The sequence below is a fragment of the Delphinus delphis genome, chromosome 9, assembly GCF_949987515.2.
Source record: "Delphinus delphis chromosome 9, mDelDel1.2, whole genome shotgun sequence".
In the NCBI taxonomy this organism is placed as follows: domain Eukaryota; kingdom Metazoa; phylum Chordata; class Mammalia; order Artiodactyla; family Delphinidae; genus Delphinus; species Delphinus delphis.
In genome coordinates, this window is record NC_082691.1 from 8,888,101 (window position 1) to 8,905,264 (window position 17,164).

At 54.5% G+C, this 17,164-nt stretch overlaps 1 protein-coding gene across 4 annotated transcripts in view; it reads left to right on the forward strand.

Moving 5' to 3' along the window:
- TNS3 (tensin 3) overlaps positions 1 to 17,164 on the forward strand; it is a 224,677-nt gene that overhangs the window by 144,866 nt on the left and 62,647 nt on the right. For all 4 annotated transcript variants that reach the window (XM_060020134.1, XM_060020131.1, XM_060020132.1 and 1 more), the window contains one exon: positions 5,561 to 6,820. In XM_060020134.1, the coding sequence (XP_059876117.1) occupies positions 5,561 to 6,820 (1,260 nt within the window). The remainder of the gene's footprint in view (positions 1 to 5,560; positions 6,821 to 17,164) is intronic.

The window sequence follows — 17,164 nt, forward strand, 5'->3', positions numbered from 1 at the left end:
TGTGAGATAGCCCCGTTTCAAAAGTCGGGTGGGAATGGGCAGGGAACCGGCACACGGTAGCGGAGCAGGGGCGGGGAGTCTGTGCTTCGGCTTCTGCCCTTTAACGAGGCAAGAATGTCCACTGGCTCTTCTCTTTCTTCTGGTTCTTTTCCAGATGGGAACCTTCCTGGTGTGTCATTCAGCGGAAGCGATCAGAGCCGTAGTTAACATTTGTTTGATTTTTAACTAGGCCCCCGGATGCAGGGAAATCATTACCAGAAAACTCACAGGCCTCCTTTTGGAAGGGGCCCTGGGTTCTGGTCGGTGGGGCAGGGATGGCGGGAAGGGACAGGACACAGAGCAAGTGGTTGATCCTGCACTGGCACAGGCAAAGGCTCTTGTCCTGCATCTGCAGTGGAAAAGCTGGGGGTCCTGGGCGGGTCACATCTCTATCTGGAGATTGGGGTCTTCATCTGCAGAATGAGGATTCATTCAGTTCCCCCAAACTCCCCTTGAGCTGGAAGCACAAAGTTAAAATGGGTCATTTAAATCTACAAAAGGATGCAAGGGGCGGATGAAGTGACTGCCTTCCAGACGTCTTCTGCTGGCCCCGCGCTCACCCCAGCTTTGATAGCACTCTGAGCTCCGAGATGGAGCTGAGCTTCATACCCACAAGCCTCCTTCACCCCAGGGGTCCCACCTCCTTTCCCCTGGGAGCCCTTGGTGGTGGCAGTGGGACCCCAGCCGTGCCAGGGATCACAGAGGGAGTTTGGCTCTATCGGTTCTCTGAAAATTACTTTCTGCATCACTTTTCCAAATCTGAATTAAAAGGGGCACTGTACCATCAATTAAGTCAGGGTGTCCTTAGAGACTGACCAAGTTTTGGGGGGCTTCACACACCAAGGCTGGGGCTTGCGTCTCACTTTCCATGGAGGGTTTGGCAGTCAGTCAGTTGTGCAGTGACCCCCTCCCCCACGCCCCCCAGATAACTTTTGTCCCTGGCTGTGATTCTGTTTTCATTGCTCTCACCCTGCAGTTTTCACATGGGGTCTCAGAAAACAAAACACCAGCCCCGTAGGCGAGGTCGTCCTTCTCTAGATGTGGTTTAGAGGGGGGCCATGAGTAGGTGGGTGCACCCCGCCCATCCCTGCAGCTGTGGGGACGAACCTGCTTGGGAAAGTCCATCTCAATGGCAGGAGGATGGAGGAGACGGGAAATGGCAAAGATGCGGTGCCATTGTTATGCACCTACTGTATGCCAGGTCTCTGTCTTGCCCTCTTCACACCCGCAGTCCTGTGGCCGCACAGATAGTGCTCAGACGTCCCTCGGACCTTTGCCCCTCTGCCTGCACACTGGGTCACAATTAGGTTTGCACCTTTTGTTTTCTTTGACATTTTGGAATCCACTCGTTGACTTCGGCGTCTTTCCAGTAGGGTTGCATTTGAAGGCCCACTCGCTGGGGCTGTGCGGTCTACCTGGGGGAGAGGTGGTTATGACGTCTGGGGAGCGGAGGCCCTGGGGCTGCAGGTGGCCAAGGGCTATGGGCACTTCTACCTTCAGAAGGTTGGTTAGTTATTTTTAGTCTTTTAACCAGCTAAGGCAGCTGAACATCTTTCCAAAATAGCTCCCCAGGCTTTGTCCTGTGAGAACAAGCCAGAGCATTCAGTCTGTCAGTACTCGGTGCCCACTGGGTGCCAGGGGCTGGTTCCTAATGCTGGGGACACCACAGGGAGCAAAAAACAAACCCTGCCCTCCTGGAGCCCACATTCTTGTGGGGGAGACAGTCTGCAGTAGGTCTGAAGGTAGGTGTGTGCCACAGACAAACACCCAGCAGGCAGAGAACGGCACGAGCAAAGGCCCTGGGGCAGGGGAGTGCCTGCTGTGGTCTGGGAGCAGCAAGGTGGACAGGGAAGAAATGAGCACAGTCAGGGAATGCCAGACCTTGTCCACCTTGGAAGGGGCTTTTAATAATTATGGCTACCCTCAGGACTTCCCTGGTGGCGCAGTGGTTAAGAATCCGCCTGCCAGTGCAGGGGACACGGGTTTGAGCCCTGGTTCGGGAAGATCCCACATGTCGCGGAGCAACTGAGCCCGTGCGCCGCAACTACTGAGCCTGCGCTCTAGAGCCTGCGAGCCACAACTACTGAAGCCCACTTGCCTAGAGCCCGTGCTCCGCAGCAAGAGAAGCCACCGCAATGAGAAGCCCGTGCACTGCAACGAAGAGTAGCCCCCACTCACCGCAACTAGAGAAAGCCCGTGCGCAGCAACAAAGACCCAACGCAGCCAAAAATAAAATAAATAAATACATAAAATTAAAAAAAAAAAGATAATTATGGCTACCCATCTCAGGAGCCTAGGTCCTGGGTTCTTTATATATGTTCTCTAATTCTTATAAGTGCATTGAAAGATAAGACTAATTATTCCCTTTTATAAGTGAAGAATCAGGGGATCGAACAGTCTAAATGTCCTGACCAGGAAAGTACAGAGTAAATGCAGAACAGGAGTCCATCTCCGGGTGCAGGGAAACTCAGTCCGAGTCCTTTTGCAAAGAGTGCAGGGCAGCGACAGCGGGTACCGGAGGCCCCTTTTCCTCCTCACCCCAAGTCTGACTCCCACACTCCCCGGGATCACAAAGCATGGGTGCAGTAGGGTGTCTCTGGAGGCCCCTGGACAGCCCCCCAGAGGCCCTGTGCCTTTGGGAAGATTTGAGCTCCTACAGAGTGATTCAGAAGTTTGGGCGAGTCTGACTTTGAGGGTTCTCGGAGATGGTTCGTATCCTTTTCCTATAGATATACCATTTACCAGACATTTTCTGACATAGACAGTCACCCGTGTGTGTGGTAGGGCGTTTAGCAAAGGGTCTGCGGTGGTGTCTCGCCACCCCCCGCCCCCCGAGCAGCTCTGAGAGCCCGTGAGACCGAGACCGAAGTGCCCAGCGCCCGGCCTCGCACAGAGCCAGTGTTTAGTCCGTGGCAAGCGGGCTGTTTTTTAATGCGTTTATTATCATTTTAAGATTTCTGCTACTAATAAAAATAATAAGAATGGGATTACTCGTAACTCGTAGCCAGGGGGAAATATCCTGTCCTGTTCCGTTTCCTGCAGGCCCTATGGACTGTTCCTCACGTGGGGTCGCCACGGGGTTCTACTCAAAATGATTAACGGGCACTGCGTGAATTTAAATCAGAAGAATCTTTGTACAGCTGCTTCTTGGCTTCCTTGTTTCCCCTTAACTCATTGCGCCAGTCCGTTTTCATTTAGATTCAGGGAGAAGGACTTGAGTCATGGACGCATGGACATCTGTTTCTAGAAATCCCCACTGGCTGGCTGTGTGCTGGTCGTCTGGCCTGGCCTCCCCTCCGCTCTGGTGGGACTGGGATTCTTACAGAGGGGAGTGTGCTCTCCTGCTCTCTCTGCAGAATAGAAGGGAAACACCTGGTTCCCCAGGTCTTGCCTTAGTTGAGTTTTCCTGGCCACAGAGGGTCTCCCACAGAAGCCACGTTAGAAGGCTAGAAGGGCTAGAAGGACACTCGTCTGTGTGCTGTGACTTTCAGTGCCCGTGTTTGAGCTTCATGTAGAGCACAGCCAAACCCTTGTTGTGCAGCTGGGCCGACACAGGGTTGGTGGCCCCAGGCCGGGCTGGGGTAGAGCCAGGACTTGAACTGGTGTCTGTTTGACGCTCCAGCTCCCGCTTCACCCACGGGCCGTTCTGCGTGAGCCCAGCAGCGTCCTAAGCGTGATGACCTAGTGGCTCACACATGGGTTGATTCTGCACTTCCACGGTTGTAGGGGTGACGTTTGCAGGTGCCCTGTAACTTGGGGGCGCTCATTCCGGGGTCCTTGTGTGCAAAGCTGGGTGCAGCAGGTCCTCCCCCTGGCACCTTTGGGTCACTCGCTGACCCCACGCAGAGCATCATGACCGAGTGCTACCTCTTTGTGAGCAGGGCCCCGGGCGGCCAAGGGCTCCCAGGCTGCGGAGCCAGAGAGCATGGGTTCTGGTCCCACCTGGGCTTCCCCTTGACCTTGGGCAAGTTACTGATGCTCTTTCAGCATCAACTCTTTTTCTTTAGAAGGGGAATATGCTAGAAGGTTAGAGGAAATGTGCTGAGTGCACACCCCGTGATAGGTGCTCTGTGGTCACCAGCTGTCATTGACACCTGCCCCAGTTACCCCGCAGCTGCATCCAGCTCCTGCCTCTGACTTAGATGCTCACGTCACCAGTTGCCTGCCTTGAAGACTTGGTTTATTTACCGTATTTTATGTATCATTTCTCCCCCCAGCCCTCCCCTCCAGGCGCTGCATTAAGGTGAGGGTCGCTGAGATTCATACCGGCCTGCACTCCGGTGTTTGTTTGCCATCCCCCATCACTTCTAGCCCCGCTTCTTCCTCTCGGGCACAGTTGAGATAAGAAGGAAGCCGGGCTCGCATGTGCTCTCAGCACAGCACCCCCAGATACCCCACAGATCTCTGTCCTGGCGTGTCACCCCGGTGTTTTTTTAAAAAAGCCGGAAGCTGCTGATGGTGGAGTGCACGCAGCCCACCAGGGCCAGAGCCGAGCCGGGTCCCTCCAGAGCGGCTCCAGGCCCGGTTGCTGCCGGGAGGCAGTGGCTCCCAGGACCCCAGACAGCGTGGGTCAAGCCCTCTGCAGCTCCGTTATTGTGGTGGTATGCCGGCAATTTCACAGTTGGGCAAACAGGGAGGCAGAGGAGGATGGAGCGGGAGGGAGGTGCTGACCTCAAGCTCTCTCGTGCTGTTGGGTGCCCTCCCAGCTCTTTGCTGTGAGCCAGGGAGTGGTGACTGCCGCAGCCAGGACTAATAGGAGCGCTCTTCCCATCTGCCTCTGAGGCCTCATTTTGTTTTCTCGGCCGTCCTGACGCGTGGAGATCAGTGCTTACCCTTGTGTGTTCTGAGGTCCTGCCGTCCTGTGTTCTGAGGTCCTGCTGCCCTGAGGTCCTGTCTTTATCAGCACCTCCTTGGCCCAGAGATGCTGCCCTGACGGGGAGGCAGGGCCGGGACGAGTCCTGTATTTTCTCTTTTCGTTGAGTCGCATATTTAGGTTTCAGAGGATCTCAGAAGGTTGAGGACAGCAGGCTCCTAAATCAGATGTTCCGCTTCCCAAGGACTGTCACCCGCATCCCTGGAGGCCGCTTCATAGATGCTGACAGAAGCTCTCTCCTGTCACAGGCGCCACCCATCCTTGAGTCTTAGAGATTTGTGGGCAGCGCCGTGTTCAGCTTTCAAACTAAGGACGCCATCAACAGTGAGCCCTCGAGGCAAGACGAGTCCAGTGTGGAGAGGCCCAGAGGTTCTCTAAATGACCGTTCTCTTTGCATAAAAATGTAGAAGCAATTCAGGGCCTGAAAATGTTTGATTATTCAGTGTTTTTCGTTGGCGTTTGCTTCGCAGGAGTGTGTGTAGAATTGGGGGACCCTAGAGGCATCTTTGGCCCTGATTGTTCTAAGTTGTCTGTTGTGAATCCGTTTATTTGTTCAGACAGAAACATAGGCCTGTTCCAAGAGTGCGAAGCCCCTTTCCGTCCTTGACTTACAGTCCATCTCTCCGTCTCTCCTTTTCTCCCCACCAGTGGTGCACACGCAGGGCCCTGTCGACGGCAGCCTTTATGCCAAGGTGGGAAAGAAGAGCACCTCGGATCCCAGTGTCCCAGGTGGGTCCCCCGCTGTCCCGGCCGCCAGCAGCCCAGACCACAGCGACCACACCCTGTCTGTCAGCAGTGACTCGGGCCACTCCACGGCCTCGGTGAGGACTGACAGGACCGAGGAACACCTGGCTCCGGGACCCAAGAGGGGCCTGAGCCCCCAAGAAAAGGCCGAGCTGGATCAGCTGCTCAGTGGCTTTGGTCTCGAAGATTCTGGAAGCCCCCTCAAGGACATGAGTGATGCTTGCAGCAAGTACAGCGGGACCCGCCACGTCGTACCGGCCCAGGTCCACGTGAACGGAGACAGCACCCCCAAGGACCGAGAGACGGACATCCTGGACGACGAGATGCCCAGCCACGACCTGCACAGTGTGGACAGCATCGGGACCCTCTCCTCCTCCGAGGGCCACCAGTCAGCCCACCTGGGCCCCTTCACCTGCCACCAGAGCAGCCAGAACTCCCTCCTGTCTGATGGATGCAGCAGCGCCGCGGGTGACGATCAGCATGGCGCTCTTGCCCCCGAGCTGGGCCTCGCCGTGGAGCCCCCGTACGAGCGCGAGCAGGCTTTCGGGAGCCGCGAGCCCAAGCCGCCGCAGCCTGTGCTCAGGAAGCCCTCCGTGCCCGCCCCGACGCAGGCCTACGGGCAGAGCAGCTACTCCACGCAGACCTGGGTGCGCCAGCAGCAGATGGTGGCCGCTCACCAGTACAGCTTCACCCCCGACGGGGAGGCCAGGCTCGGCGGCCGCGGCACCGCTGACAGTTCCGGCCTGGCGCAGACCCAGCCTAGGGTCCCGCTCACCCCTACCCGGGGGACCAGCAGCAGAGTGGCCGTCCAGAGGGGCATAGGCCCCGGGCCACATCCCCCCGACACGCAGAGACCCCCTCCCGGCAAAGCAGCGCTCAAACCCAGGATTCCAGATGTCAGAGTCGTGAATGGTACTGGCCCGGAGCTGAGCACAGACCCTTCCCCTGGCTCACCCACCCTGGACATCGACCAGTCCATCGAGCAGCTCAACAGGCTGATCTTGGAGCTGGACCCCACCTTTGAGCCCATCCCCACCCACGTGAACATGCTGGGTAGCCAGGCCAACGGCCCCGCAGCCCCAGACGGTGTGGGAGGTGGGCTGCGGGCGAGTGGCCGCCTGCAGGACACGGGAGAAGGCCCTGGCAGGGCCCCCGCGAGGCAAGGTGAGCCGCTGTTCCGTGGGATGCATGCTTGCCCGGGTCTGGGTTTTGCAGAATGGGGATTCATGGAAGAGCGCTGGGCTCGACGCAGGGTCCGGGGGAGGGGAATGAGGAGGACGGTTGGGGCCCTGGGCACAGCCTCATGGGGACAGGCAGGTAACCGTGCACTCCAGGTACCGAAGATGTCTCCTGGCTGGCCACGCAGGGGACGGGAAGGCTGTCCGTGGGGCAGCAGCCTGCGAGCTGGAGAGCCAGGGCCATGGGGGTGGCTGGAGGCGGGCAGTGGCAGGGATGCCAGAGGGGCAGGTTCCGGAGAGTCGGGGCCGAGAGGCGCGGCGGGAATCCCGGCCACCAGGCCCGGCTGCAGGGTCGCGGGCCCTGAGGGCATCCCTGTGGGCACCCTGCAGCTCTGGGGGCTGTCCTGGGTAGGAGGTGGGCACTGTGCAGGCTCTCACCCTTAGGGCACGGCTGTGCAAGGCCAGGGCCAGGCCTTCCTGCCCACCTGCGAGACCCGGGAAGGCTGGGGGTAGCTGTGGCGGACAGAGGTGGCCTCTGGGTGTATGGCTGAGTGGACGTGGGGCAGGGAGTTGGGATCCGGCCTGTGACTGGCTCTCCACGTTGGTGAAGCAGAGGCTGTGGGCCCCGGAGAGCTGGCCAGGGCGGCCTGGGAGGGTGCCCCGCAGGCCGGGGGCACTGGGACAGAGGTGGGGTGTCCGGGTCAAGGAATGGAGTGTCCATCTAGAAGCTTCCACACAGAGGAGGCGGATGGGGCCAAGGCAGACGTCCAAGCCTGCTGGGGTCTGGGGGAGGTGTGGCGCTGCAAGGACCCAGAGGTCACCTCGGGGCTGAGAGTGAGGCCAGGCCCTCCCGCGTCGGCGTGTTGGCGTGCGTCCACCTCTGGGGCAGCAGCTGGTTCCCTAAAAGTAAAGACAGGAGGGGTGACAGAGCTCTGTCGCCTCCCCCTACTCCCGGGTCTGACCCTGAGTGCCGAGCCAGGATAATGATGGGGCAGGGGTGCCGCTCTTCCCACAGGCATTGTTCTCGGGGCCCTTTCATCTTCTTAGGCCCCTCGGCTACAGGGGCGGATCCTGTCTTACAGTTGAGTTTCCAGAGGTGTCAGGAAGTGGCCTGCCCAAGGTCACATAGGTCATTCGCAGTAGAGCAGGATTCAGCCCCTGTGGCTGCACCCAGAGGCCCTGCCCGCTTTGCAGTCAGATGGAGTGGATTTCAGACCCCCCCCCCCCCCCCCGCCACCTCCGGGGTCCAGATGGCCTGGGTTACCTGAGCTTTGCAGACCTTGGTCCTGCTTAGCTGTGCATTTGGCTGACTGTGTGGCTTTGGGTTAAGGATGTAGTCTCTGAATTTCTGTTCGCTCTATCTGTTAAAAGAAACCCTATCACGTACCCGGCTGGTGGAAGTGCAGGACGTGCTGGTCCGCACGCCCCTGTAGGGTACCTGGATCATAAGTGTGTGGCATCCCCTCTTCCCGGAGTACCTGTGCCCCTGGATGCAAGTAACTTGGAGCTGGACGGAGCTGGAAGAGCCTCCTGGGAGTAGATTATCAGACTTTACCCTGTAGCCGTAGGACAACGGTAGTAATGGTAGCATCTAAATAGTTGGAAGGGTTTGGATGTATGAGTTCATAGAATCAGACACATTCAGGAGATTCTGAGTTTAAAAAAGGTTTCAGGGGCTTCCCTGGTGGCGCAGTGGTTGAGAATCTGCCTGCTAATGCAGGGGACACGGGTTCGAGCCCTGGTTTGGGAGATTCCCACATACCGCGGAGCGACTGGGCCCATGAGCCACAGCTACTGAGCCTGCGCGTCTGGAGCCTGTGCTCCGCAACAAGAGAGGCCGTGATAGTGAGAGGCCCACGCACCGCGATGAAGAGTGGCCCCTGCTTGCCACAACTAGAGAAAGCCCTCGCACAGAAACGAAGACCCAACACAGCAAAAATAAATAAATAAATTTATAAACTCCTACCCCCAACGTCTTCTTTAAAAAAAAACAACAAACGTTTCATTGGGAACAAAGCTATCTTCATCCTGTCTCTTATCTCACCAAACCTACTTAAAAGAAATTGCTTGGAAAAATTAAAACCAGAAACCTTTTTTTTGGATTAAAACCTCCTTTGAGATTTGGAAGCAGTTGGAGGCAGCTGAGTGTATAGGGGGAAAAGGATTCCAAGGCTCAGGTTACAGTCTGACAGCCTCCTTTAGTTCATTTGTTTTCCAGTTGATGGAACTCAGTCCCTAGTGACAACTTCTCCTTTATTCTTGTAGCAATAAAACATAGAGCCTGGGATGTTAGAAAGTCTCTTCATTTCCTCCACCCTTTCGTTAGCTATTCTTAAATTACCTGATAAACTCATCGCTGTAATTATTGGAATATTAATTTTAGATCTTTTCTAGTTCCTTGTCTTATAAAAATAATGACATTTTTTAAATTAAAGGACTTGAATATTTCAACAGACCCGTAACATTCAGCACGTTAGGTTATTAATTATGCAAATTCAGTTAGAGTGTTTATTAATCCATTCATGTTTGATAGGAACCTTGGGCTTTTGCCGGTTTTCTTTTATACTTTTAAAACTACGGTGATGTCAGTAGATTAGGTATAAGCAATGTGTGTGCTAATCTTCTGAGACCTTTCTGAACTTTGCACGTGAGCTTCTGGTAAGAGGCCTGAGCAGCGATGAGCACCTGCCGGCGGGGCAGCTCATAGCTCACAGCACGAGGACTGGCCTTCTGACCCGGAGCTTGGCTTTCAACTCCAGAGTCAGCTCCTGTTTTAGGAGAGTGCCAAGCCGGGAAGTGTAGTGCCTTTGAGACTTGCAGTACGTTGATGAAAAGGATCTGGACGGTGTAAAGGGTTCTCAGAACAGCCTGCATGCAGACTTCTGGCTCTCATTCCGGGACATCTTGTATCGATAGAAATCCCATCAAAAGAATGTGCACGTCTGTAGCTTTCGGCCACTTGAATTGAGGTGGAGAGAGAACTTCCTTCCCTCCCTGGCTGGTATAGAGGACACTGGAGCCCGTTTGATTTTAATATTTAAATGTCAGTATTGACACCTCTCGGTTGCAAAAAGCTAGATCAGCCAGCAGCAGAAAAAAAAAATCACTGGATGGCACGGAAAGTCATAAAAGTGTACCACTAACCAACTGATTCTGAGTTGTGGAACATTCCAGAAGGTTTGGGGATGCTGGAACCCTGTGCTTGGAAGATGTCACACATCCATCCCCTAGGTGGGGGAGGCCAGGGCTGCCGAGCTGAGCTGGTCCACATGTGGCTCTCGGTTCTGCCGTGCTGAGTAGGAAGGGGACGATGAATCTGAAAGGCTCCATGACATTCCCAGGATGGTGGCTGTCATGCCCCAGATGCATTGTCCCATGTCTGTGTGCCTGAGGCTCAGCCCTATTGATGTGGGGCAGTATCTGACCAGAGTGGCCTCACCTCTTGCACACAAATGGGAAGTAGGCCGGAAAGTTCCAAGATGCTGTATCTTCTACGGGAGACCCTCCCTGGCCTGCCTTGCATCTTGCCCCCAGATGCTGACTGCTGCACAGTGTCTTAATTCTGGCTGTAAATAAAGGTGTGTCGCAGAGACCTCAGCACCCTGAAGTTACTGAAATCCTTCACTCTTTGCAGATCATGTCCTGACTATGAGAAAGACCACCACTTATCTGGTGGTAGAGAGTTGGGAATGGTATTACCTGGAGCTCCTTCTGGGGACTGCTGCATGTCCTGCACAGCTCACATTGCACCAGCTCTGCAGGCAGCAGCATGCCCACTGTGGCTCTGGTTATTTCTGAGATGAAAATTATTTGTGAAGGCTAAGCATCTTCTGAGAAAGTCTGCTTGCTATCAGCATAATAATAATACTGGTGAGGATGGTGGTGGTGGTAGGGATAATGATGGTGGTGATGGTGATGATGGTGGTGAGGGTGATGGTGATGATGATGATGGTGGTGGTGATGGTGGTGATGGTGGTGATGGTGGTGATGGTGATGATGGTGGTGATGGTGGTGATGGTGATGGTGATGATGATGGTGGTGATGGTGATGGTGGTGATGGTGGTGATGGTGATGATGGTGGTGATGGTGGTGATGGTGATGGTGGTGATGATGGTGGTGATGATGATGATGGTGATATGGTGGTGATGGTGGTGATGGTGATGTGATGGTGATGATGGTGGTGATGGTGATGATGATGGTGGTGATGGTGATGATGGCGGTGATGGTGATGATGATGGTGGTGATGGTGGTGATGATGGTGGTGATGATGATGGTGATGGTGGTGATGGTGGTGATGGTGATGTGATGGTGATGATGGTGGTCATGGTGATGATGATGGTGGTGATGGTGATGGTGATCATGGTGATGGTGATGGTGATGATGATGGTGGTGATGGTGATGATGGTGGTGATGGTGGTGGTGATGATGATGATGGTGGTAATGGTGATGGTAAAGATGATAGTGACCACTGCCACACAGCTCCTGCCCTGTTCTAGGTGCTATGTTGAAGCTTGTCTGCATCACGCCTGACCTACATGCCCACCATAATGTGTAAACAGCGTCCATCTGTCTCACTATGCATCTCATGGCTGAGCCCTTATTCCACTAAACTCAGTTTTTGCCACAAGATCAAAACCCCTGGAGGGCAGTGCCAGTGACTTACTCATTTTGTTTCCTGACACGTGGAATGTTTGTAAATAGAGGGGATCTGGTGTTGGTGGAAATGCAGGTGACCCTCCAAAGACCCATGTGTCTCTGCTGAATTGGCACGGGGACCTTAGCGAGGTTTATCATGGGCAGTGTAGGGAGCCAGTCCCCACCCACGAGGCGAGAGTGGCCCCTCAGAGGTGGGGTCTCAGAAAGCCCTGGGAGACCTTGTAAAATGGGTTGAGATGTGGTGGCGTTTCACTCCCCGTAGGCGCTCAGCACCTCTGCAGCTCCCCTGCTCTGGGCTGACACCAGACCGTGCTTCAGCCACAGCCCGTCTGGGCGCTGCTGTGGCCTCATGCCGCCCCAGCCCCCAGGTCGCCCAGCTGCACTGCAGCCCTGCTCAGCGGTGGGTTTCTTGGATCACATTTTTTAAATGAGGGGAGATTTCAACTGATAGTACCCAAGCAACAAAAGAAATGACTCAATCTGTGAAGTTTATGAATCCATGGATGGCAGGAAGCCAGCTCTGTTCTCCTCATACCTATGGGCTCCTTGTTTCCTGTTGTCAAAATATTTTATTCATGGTACATCAACCCCCAACCCACAATTGTCGGACCCTGGCAGACCCCGTGTTCTGCTTGCAGATGGCACTAGGACACTGTGCCAGGGCTCCCCATGTGCTTCTTCAGACAGACAGACATCCCTGCATGAGTGCTCCGTGGCAGAGAGCTCATTTATGCTGAAGGAAATTCACAATATATCAACTTTCAGTAATTGATAGTGGAAAACCTGTCAGTTTAAATTATATGTTAAAGGGGCTTCCCTGGTGGCGCAGTGGTTAAGAATCTGCCTGCCAATGCAGGGGACACAGGTTCGTGCCCCGGTCCGGGAAGATCCCACATGCCGCGGAGCATCTAAGCCCGTGCGCCGTAACTACTGAGCCCTCACGCCTGGAGCCCGTGCTCCGCAACAAGAGAAGCCACCGCAGTGAGAAACCCGCGCACCGCAACGAAGAGTAGCCCCTGCTCGCCGCAACTAGAGAAAACCCGTGCAGCAGCAATGAAGACCCAGTGCAGCCAAAAATAAATACAAATCAACAAATTTTTTTTAAAAAGGCACATTATAAATCTGAGAGTTGATGAATCAGTTCCTTTCGCTGCAGTGACACTCACCACACAAACAGGCAGATTCGGGTGCCCCACGTGGTCACCTTGACGGACATCTTCCGACGTCCCTGAAAGGCCTGGAGTTGTGGCCTCTCCTGCCTGCTCTGAACCGCCTGGGCCAGCCTGCAGCTGTGGTTCTCAACCCCTCAAGCCCATGGTCCTGTTCTTAGAACATCTGTTTTCTGATGCCATCTTCACTACCCTGAAATCAGTCATAGCTGATGCAAACTACTTAAACACATAATTTAAAAAAACCTATGTAACACCCTAACACTCGTGTTAAAGGATAAATAAAAAGAAAGCAATTTAAAATAAAACAACGTGCATCTCAAGGTGAAAACCCTTGGGCAGGCCAGCCTAGGAAACAGAAATCACCCCCTCAGATCTTTTTTATTGGGGAAAAATGCACCTAATGTAAAATTTACCATTTTAACCATTTAAAAATGTACAATTAAGCGGCATTAAGTACCTTCACAAGGTTGTACAACCGTTACCACTGTCGAGCTCCAGAGCACTTTTGTTATTTCAAAAGGAAACCTGTACCCATGGTCAGTCACCCCCATTCCACACTCCCCCAGCCCCTGGCAGCCCCTAATCTGTTATCTGTCTCTAGGGATTTGCCTCTTCTGGACATTTCACATAAATGGAATTGTATGGCCTTTTGAGTCGGGCCTCTTTCACTCAGCATAAGGTTTTGCAGGCTTAAGCCTGAGTGATATTCGACTGCATGGACAGCCCACACTGCGCTTATCCAGTCATCTCTGGATGGTGACCTTTTGGTGGTTGTGAATAGAGCTGTTGTGAATGTTCATGTGCAAGTATTCGTTTGAACCCGTGTTTTCAGTTCTTTGGGGTAATACCCAGGAGTGGAACTGCTGGGCCACGTGGCAATTCTTTTGTTACCTTGCCGAGGAGCTGCCCCCTCAGATGTTTGAAAGTCCGCTTTGGAGACCCCTGGAGGCCAGTAGTGACCTTGCCTTCTGGTTGCTGTGTGGCTTTTTACATCTGTGCTTTATATTACAAGCTTACTTTGAGTAAAACATGAGCGTAGGGCTTCACTGGTGGCGCAGTGGTTGAGAGTCCGCCTGCCGATGCAGGGGACGCGGGTTCGTGCCCCGGTCCGGGAGGATCCCATATGCCGCGGAGCGGCTGGGCCCGTGAGCCATGGCCGTTGAGCCTGTGCATCCGGAGCCTGTGCTCTGCAACGGGAGAGGCCACGACAGTGAGAGGCCCGCGTACAGCAAAAACAAACAAACAAAAAAACCAAAAAAAACCATGAGCGTATTCCTGAAATTTCTTATAGTAGAAGGGTATCCTTCCTAGCTTTTTGGACACAATCATTTCCTTTTAAATATGTCATTCTAGAGGAAATGCTACCACGTAACCAAGCACTTTGGAGTTCCCCAGTGGAAAGGGTTTTCACTTTTGCAATCCAAAAGGTAGGCTTTTTTTTTTTTTTTTTTTGCGCAGTACGCGGGCCTCTCACTGCTGCAGCCCCTCCCATTGCGGAGCACAGGCTCCGGACGCGCAGGCTCAGCGGCCATGGCTCACGGGCCCAGCCGCTCCGCGGCACGTGGGATCTTCCCAGACCGGGGCACGAACCTGCATCCCCTGCATCGGCAGGCGGACTCTCAACCACTGCGCCACCAGGGAAACCCAAAAGGTAGGCTCTTTTACTCGGCCTCTTGGTGTGCTTTTGCTGGAGCTCGCTCTCGTTCCTGTACGCTTTCCTAAGGCTCTGGGGTCGGTCGGGTCAGAGAGGGCACCCCAGAGCCACTGCTCCTGCCGAGGTCTTCAACATCATTCTACACTCTGACTAGGGATTTCCAACAGACGTCACCCAGCTCTTCAAGAATATACCCTGCTGGTGAATCAATCCCTATTTCAGCTTAAGGGAGGAAAATCTCCTTAAGTCATCCTGGGAACGTTTAAGCTGGGAAGAGTGTTTGGGCTTTTTGTTGTCGTTTTCCGTTTTCCACTCTCTCTCTAGAGGATGCACATGTTTATTTGAATGAGCTGAAGTCAGGAGGCCTCAAACTAACTCTGGAGCCAAGTAATCCAAATGAATCCTTGGTGATTGTTTTTGCTCCTGGGAATTCGAGGAAGTTTCCAGAACCCATCCGTGCAAGCCTTGATGATGCAGGCTTCATTCTTATACAGTCGTATAAAGATAAATAAATAGCTTAAGGGTGCTTCAGCTTGCAGTGGCCCAGATAGAAGATGAAGGTCATGTTCTAGGAGCTCATGAGTTTCCACCTGCTTGTCAGAGCAGGCATTTGCCGCCTGGCTGCACAGTGCACTCACCCGGGAACGTGACAAAACGCAGGTGCTGAGAGTGTCCACGCAGCTTCCGCCTCCGAAAGGCCTGGTTGAATAGGCCTGGGTCGTGGCTCGGGGGGTCAGAATTCTTCTAAATGCTCCCCACTTGTGTAACTCCAGTGTGAATCCAGGGTTGAGACCAGCCCTGGTTCTCGAGCTTGTCTGTGTATTGGAAACGTGGGAGTTTAAAAAAAATGCTGACGCCTGGGCCTCACTCCCGCGGGTTGTGACTTCACAGGTAAGGGGTGAGGCCCGAGAGTCGCATTTTTAGTGTGATTCTGGTGTGCGGCCCCATTTGAGAATCACTGTTTCACATTTGTGTTTCATCCTGGGCCTGTGTCCCAATCACCTGGAGGCTGACCCACTGTTTGGTGAGGCAGGAGAACTTCCCCCTGCTGTAGAGCTTCAAGGACAGGCGGGTATCCTGTGCCAGAGGTCTGGGCAGTGACTCCCTGTGCTGGCCCTGCTGCAGGTGCAAGCTTTATTTGGGCAGGCAGAGTGGGTGCTGTGACCCCGCCTCACTGCTTCTCAAGTTCCTCTTTAAGTAGGATCAGATAGTCGCCCGGATAAATCTGAATCTGCCCTAGCACAGCGCAAGGAAAATACAGGTGTGCTCTGAGTTACCTACGACCCTGTGTCTGCACTCTGTTACATAATTGGGAGTTCACTGTATTTCGGTGCAGAGTAGCCAAGGGGCTCCTGGCTTTGTAAAATCCAGTTTTCTGGTATTTTTACAGTTTTCTAGTCGCCCGAGAAAGTCGCCGCTTGCACCTCTGTTGGATCAGGGGTAAATTGGTGAACACAATGCCACCCACCTCCCGAATTAGGCTGGATTCAGTGCTAGGTGCTGAGTGCTTGACGGGCACCCCGCAGTCTTGGCCTGAAAACCCCACGTCTCCAGGGCTTAGTGGGGGCATCCGGGTGCCCCTGTATGAGGACTGGCCCTCCTGCTCTGTCCTCAGCACCCCCGAACTTTCCCGCACTGACCCCATGCCACTTTCTTGTGGTGGCCCGTGTAAGGTTGCAGTACCCGACCCCGATCTCAGCAGGGCTCCATCCCTACGAGTGGCCTGAATGACCGGACGAGCAAGCCTTGCTTGTCTCTCAGGCTCAGCGAGCTCCAACGTCCCATAGGGAAGCTCAGCCCCACCCCCCAAGCCTGGCTTGGGCTAAGGCAGTGCCTGGAAAAGCCGGATGCCCTCAGGCCCAGCACGTGTCCTTGACCCCAGCTCCACCTGTGAGTAAAGTGAATTGTTAAAATGCTGAGATTTTCAGGTCTTTGGGAGTGGCAGTGAGGGGAACACCTGGGGACACCTGCCCCCCTTTCCAGCCTGGGTAGGTGGGTGCCGAGGCCTGAAGTGCATCGTTCCGGTGACAGGAGGAAAGGAGAGAGGTCCGAAGACCAGCGTAGGGACTGGCCAGGAGTGGGCCGTGTCTGGTTGTGTGGCCATTGCAGACCACGTCACAATGCCACGTGTTGGCGGAAAAAAGCAGACCCCGAGCACGAGACTGGAAGGCAGCATTCTGTACAGGAAGAGCTGCTCCCACACCGACCCTCCACGGGCACCGCGGCCGAGAATGTGAGCGGGGCTCGTGCGGGGACGTGCGGGTCACTGGAGCTTGTTGGTAACTCTGTGGTCCTAGGTTGCCACGGTTTCTGCACCGAACCCTACTGCTTCTGTGACTTGGAGGGCGGTGGTGTCCTGGGGCGTTTTCTAGTGGCCGCACCTGGGCCGAGCAGGGCAGGGGCAGGGGCACCGGCTCCAGCTGCCCTTTGCCTGAGGAAGGCCCGTGGGAGGGGGCAGTTTGCCGAGCCACCTGCAGGGTCCCAGCCGGCACAGGCACAGGGCTTTAGTGCAGCGACTCTTTGCTGCTTTCATTCAATCTCCCGTTTCCTCTTTTCTTGGATCTGATTTCTCTACTGAGAAGGAGAAATATGGTCATGGCCGGATTTATGGAGTGGATTCTTGAATACAGTTCAACTCGTCGAGTGAAATGGAATCAAGGCCCTCCCTTGGGAGGGTGGGCAGCCTGCATCCGGCCATTGTTGGATGACCCGAGGGGTGGGGGCCCCCACCCAGCGGTGCTCACGTCCCAACCTCGCGGACACCCTAGTCCTTCTCTCTTTAAATTAAGGTAACTTGTACAGCTCCTCTGAGCTTATTGGTGCAGAAAGCCACCTCCCATAGGATTGT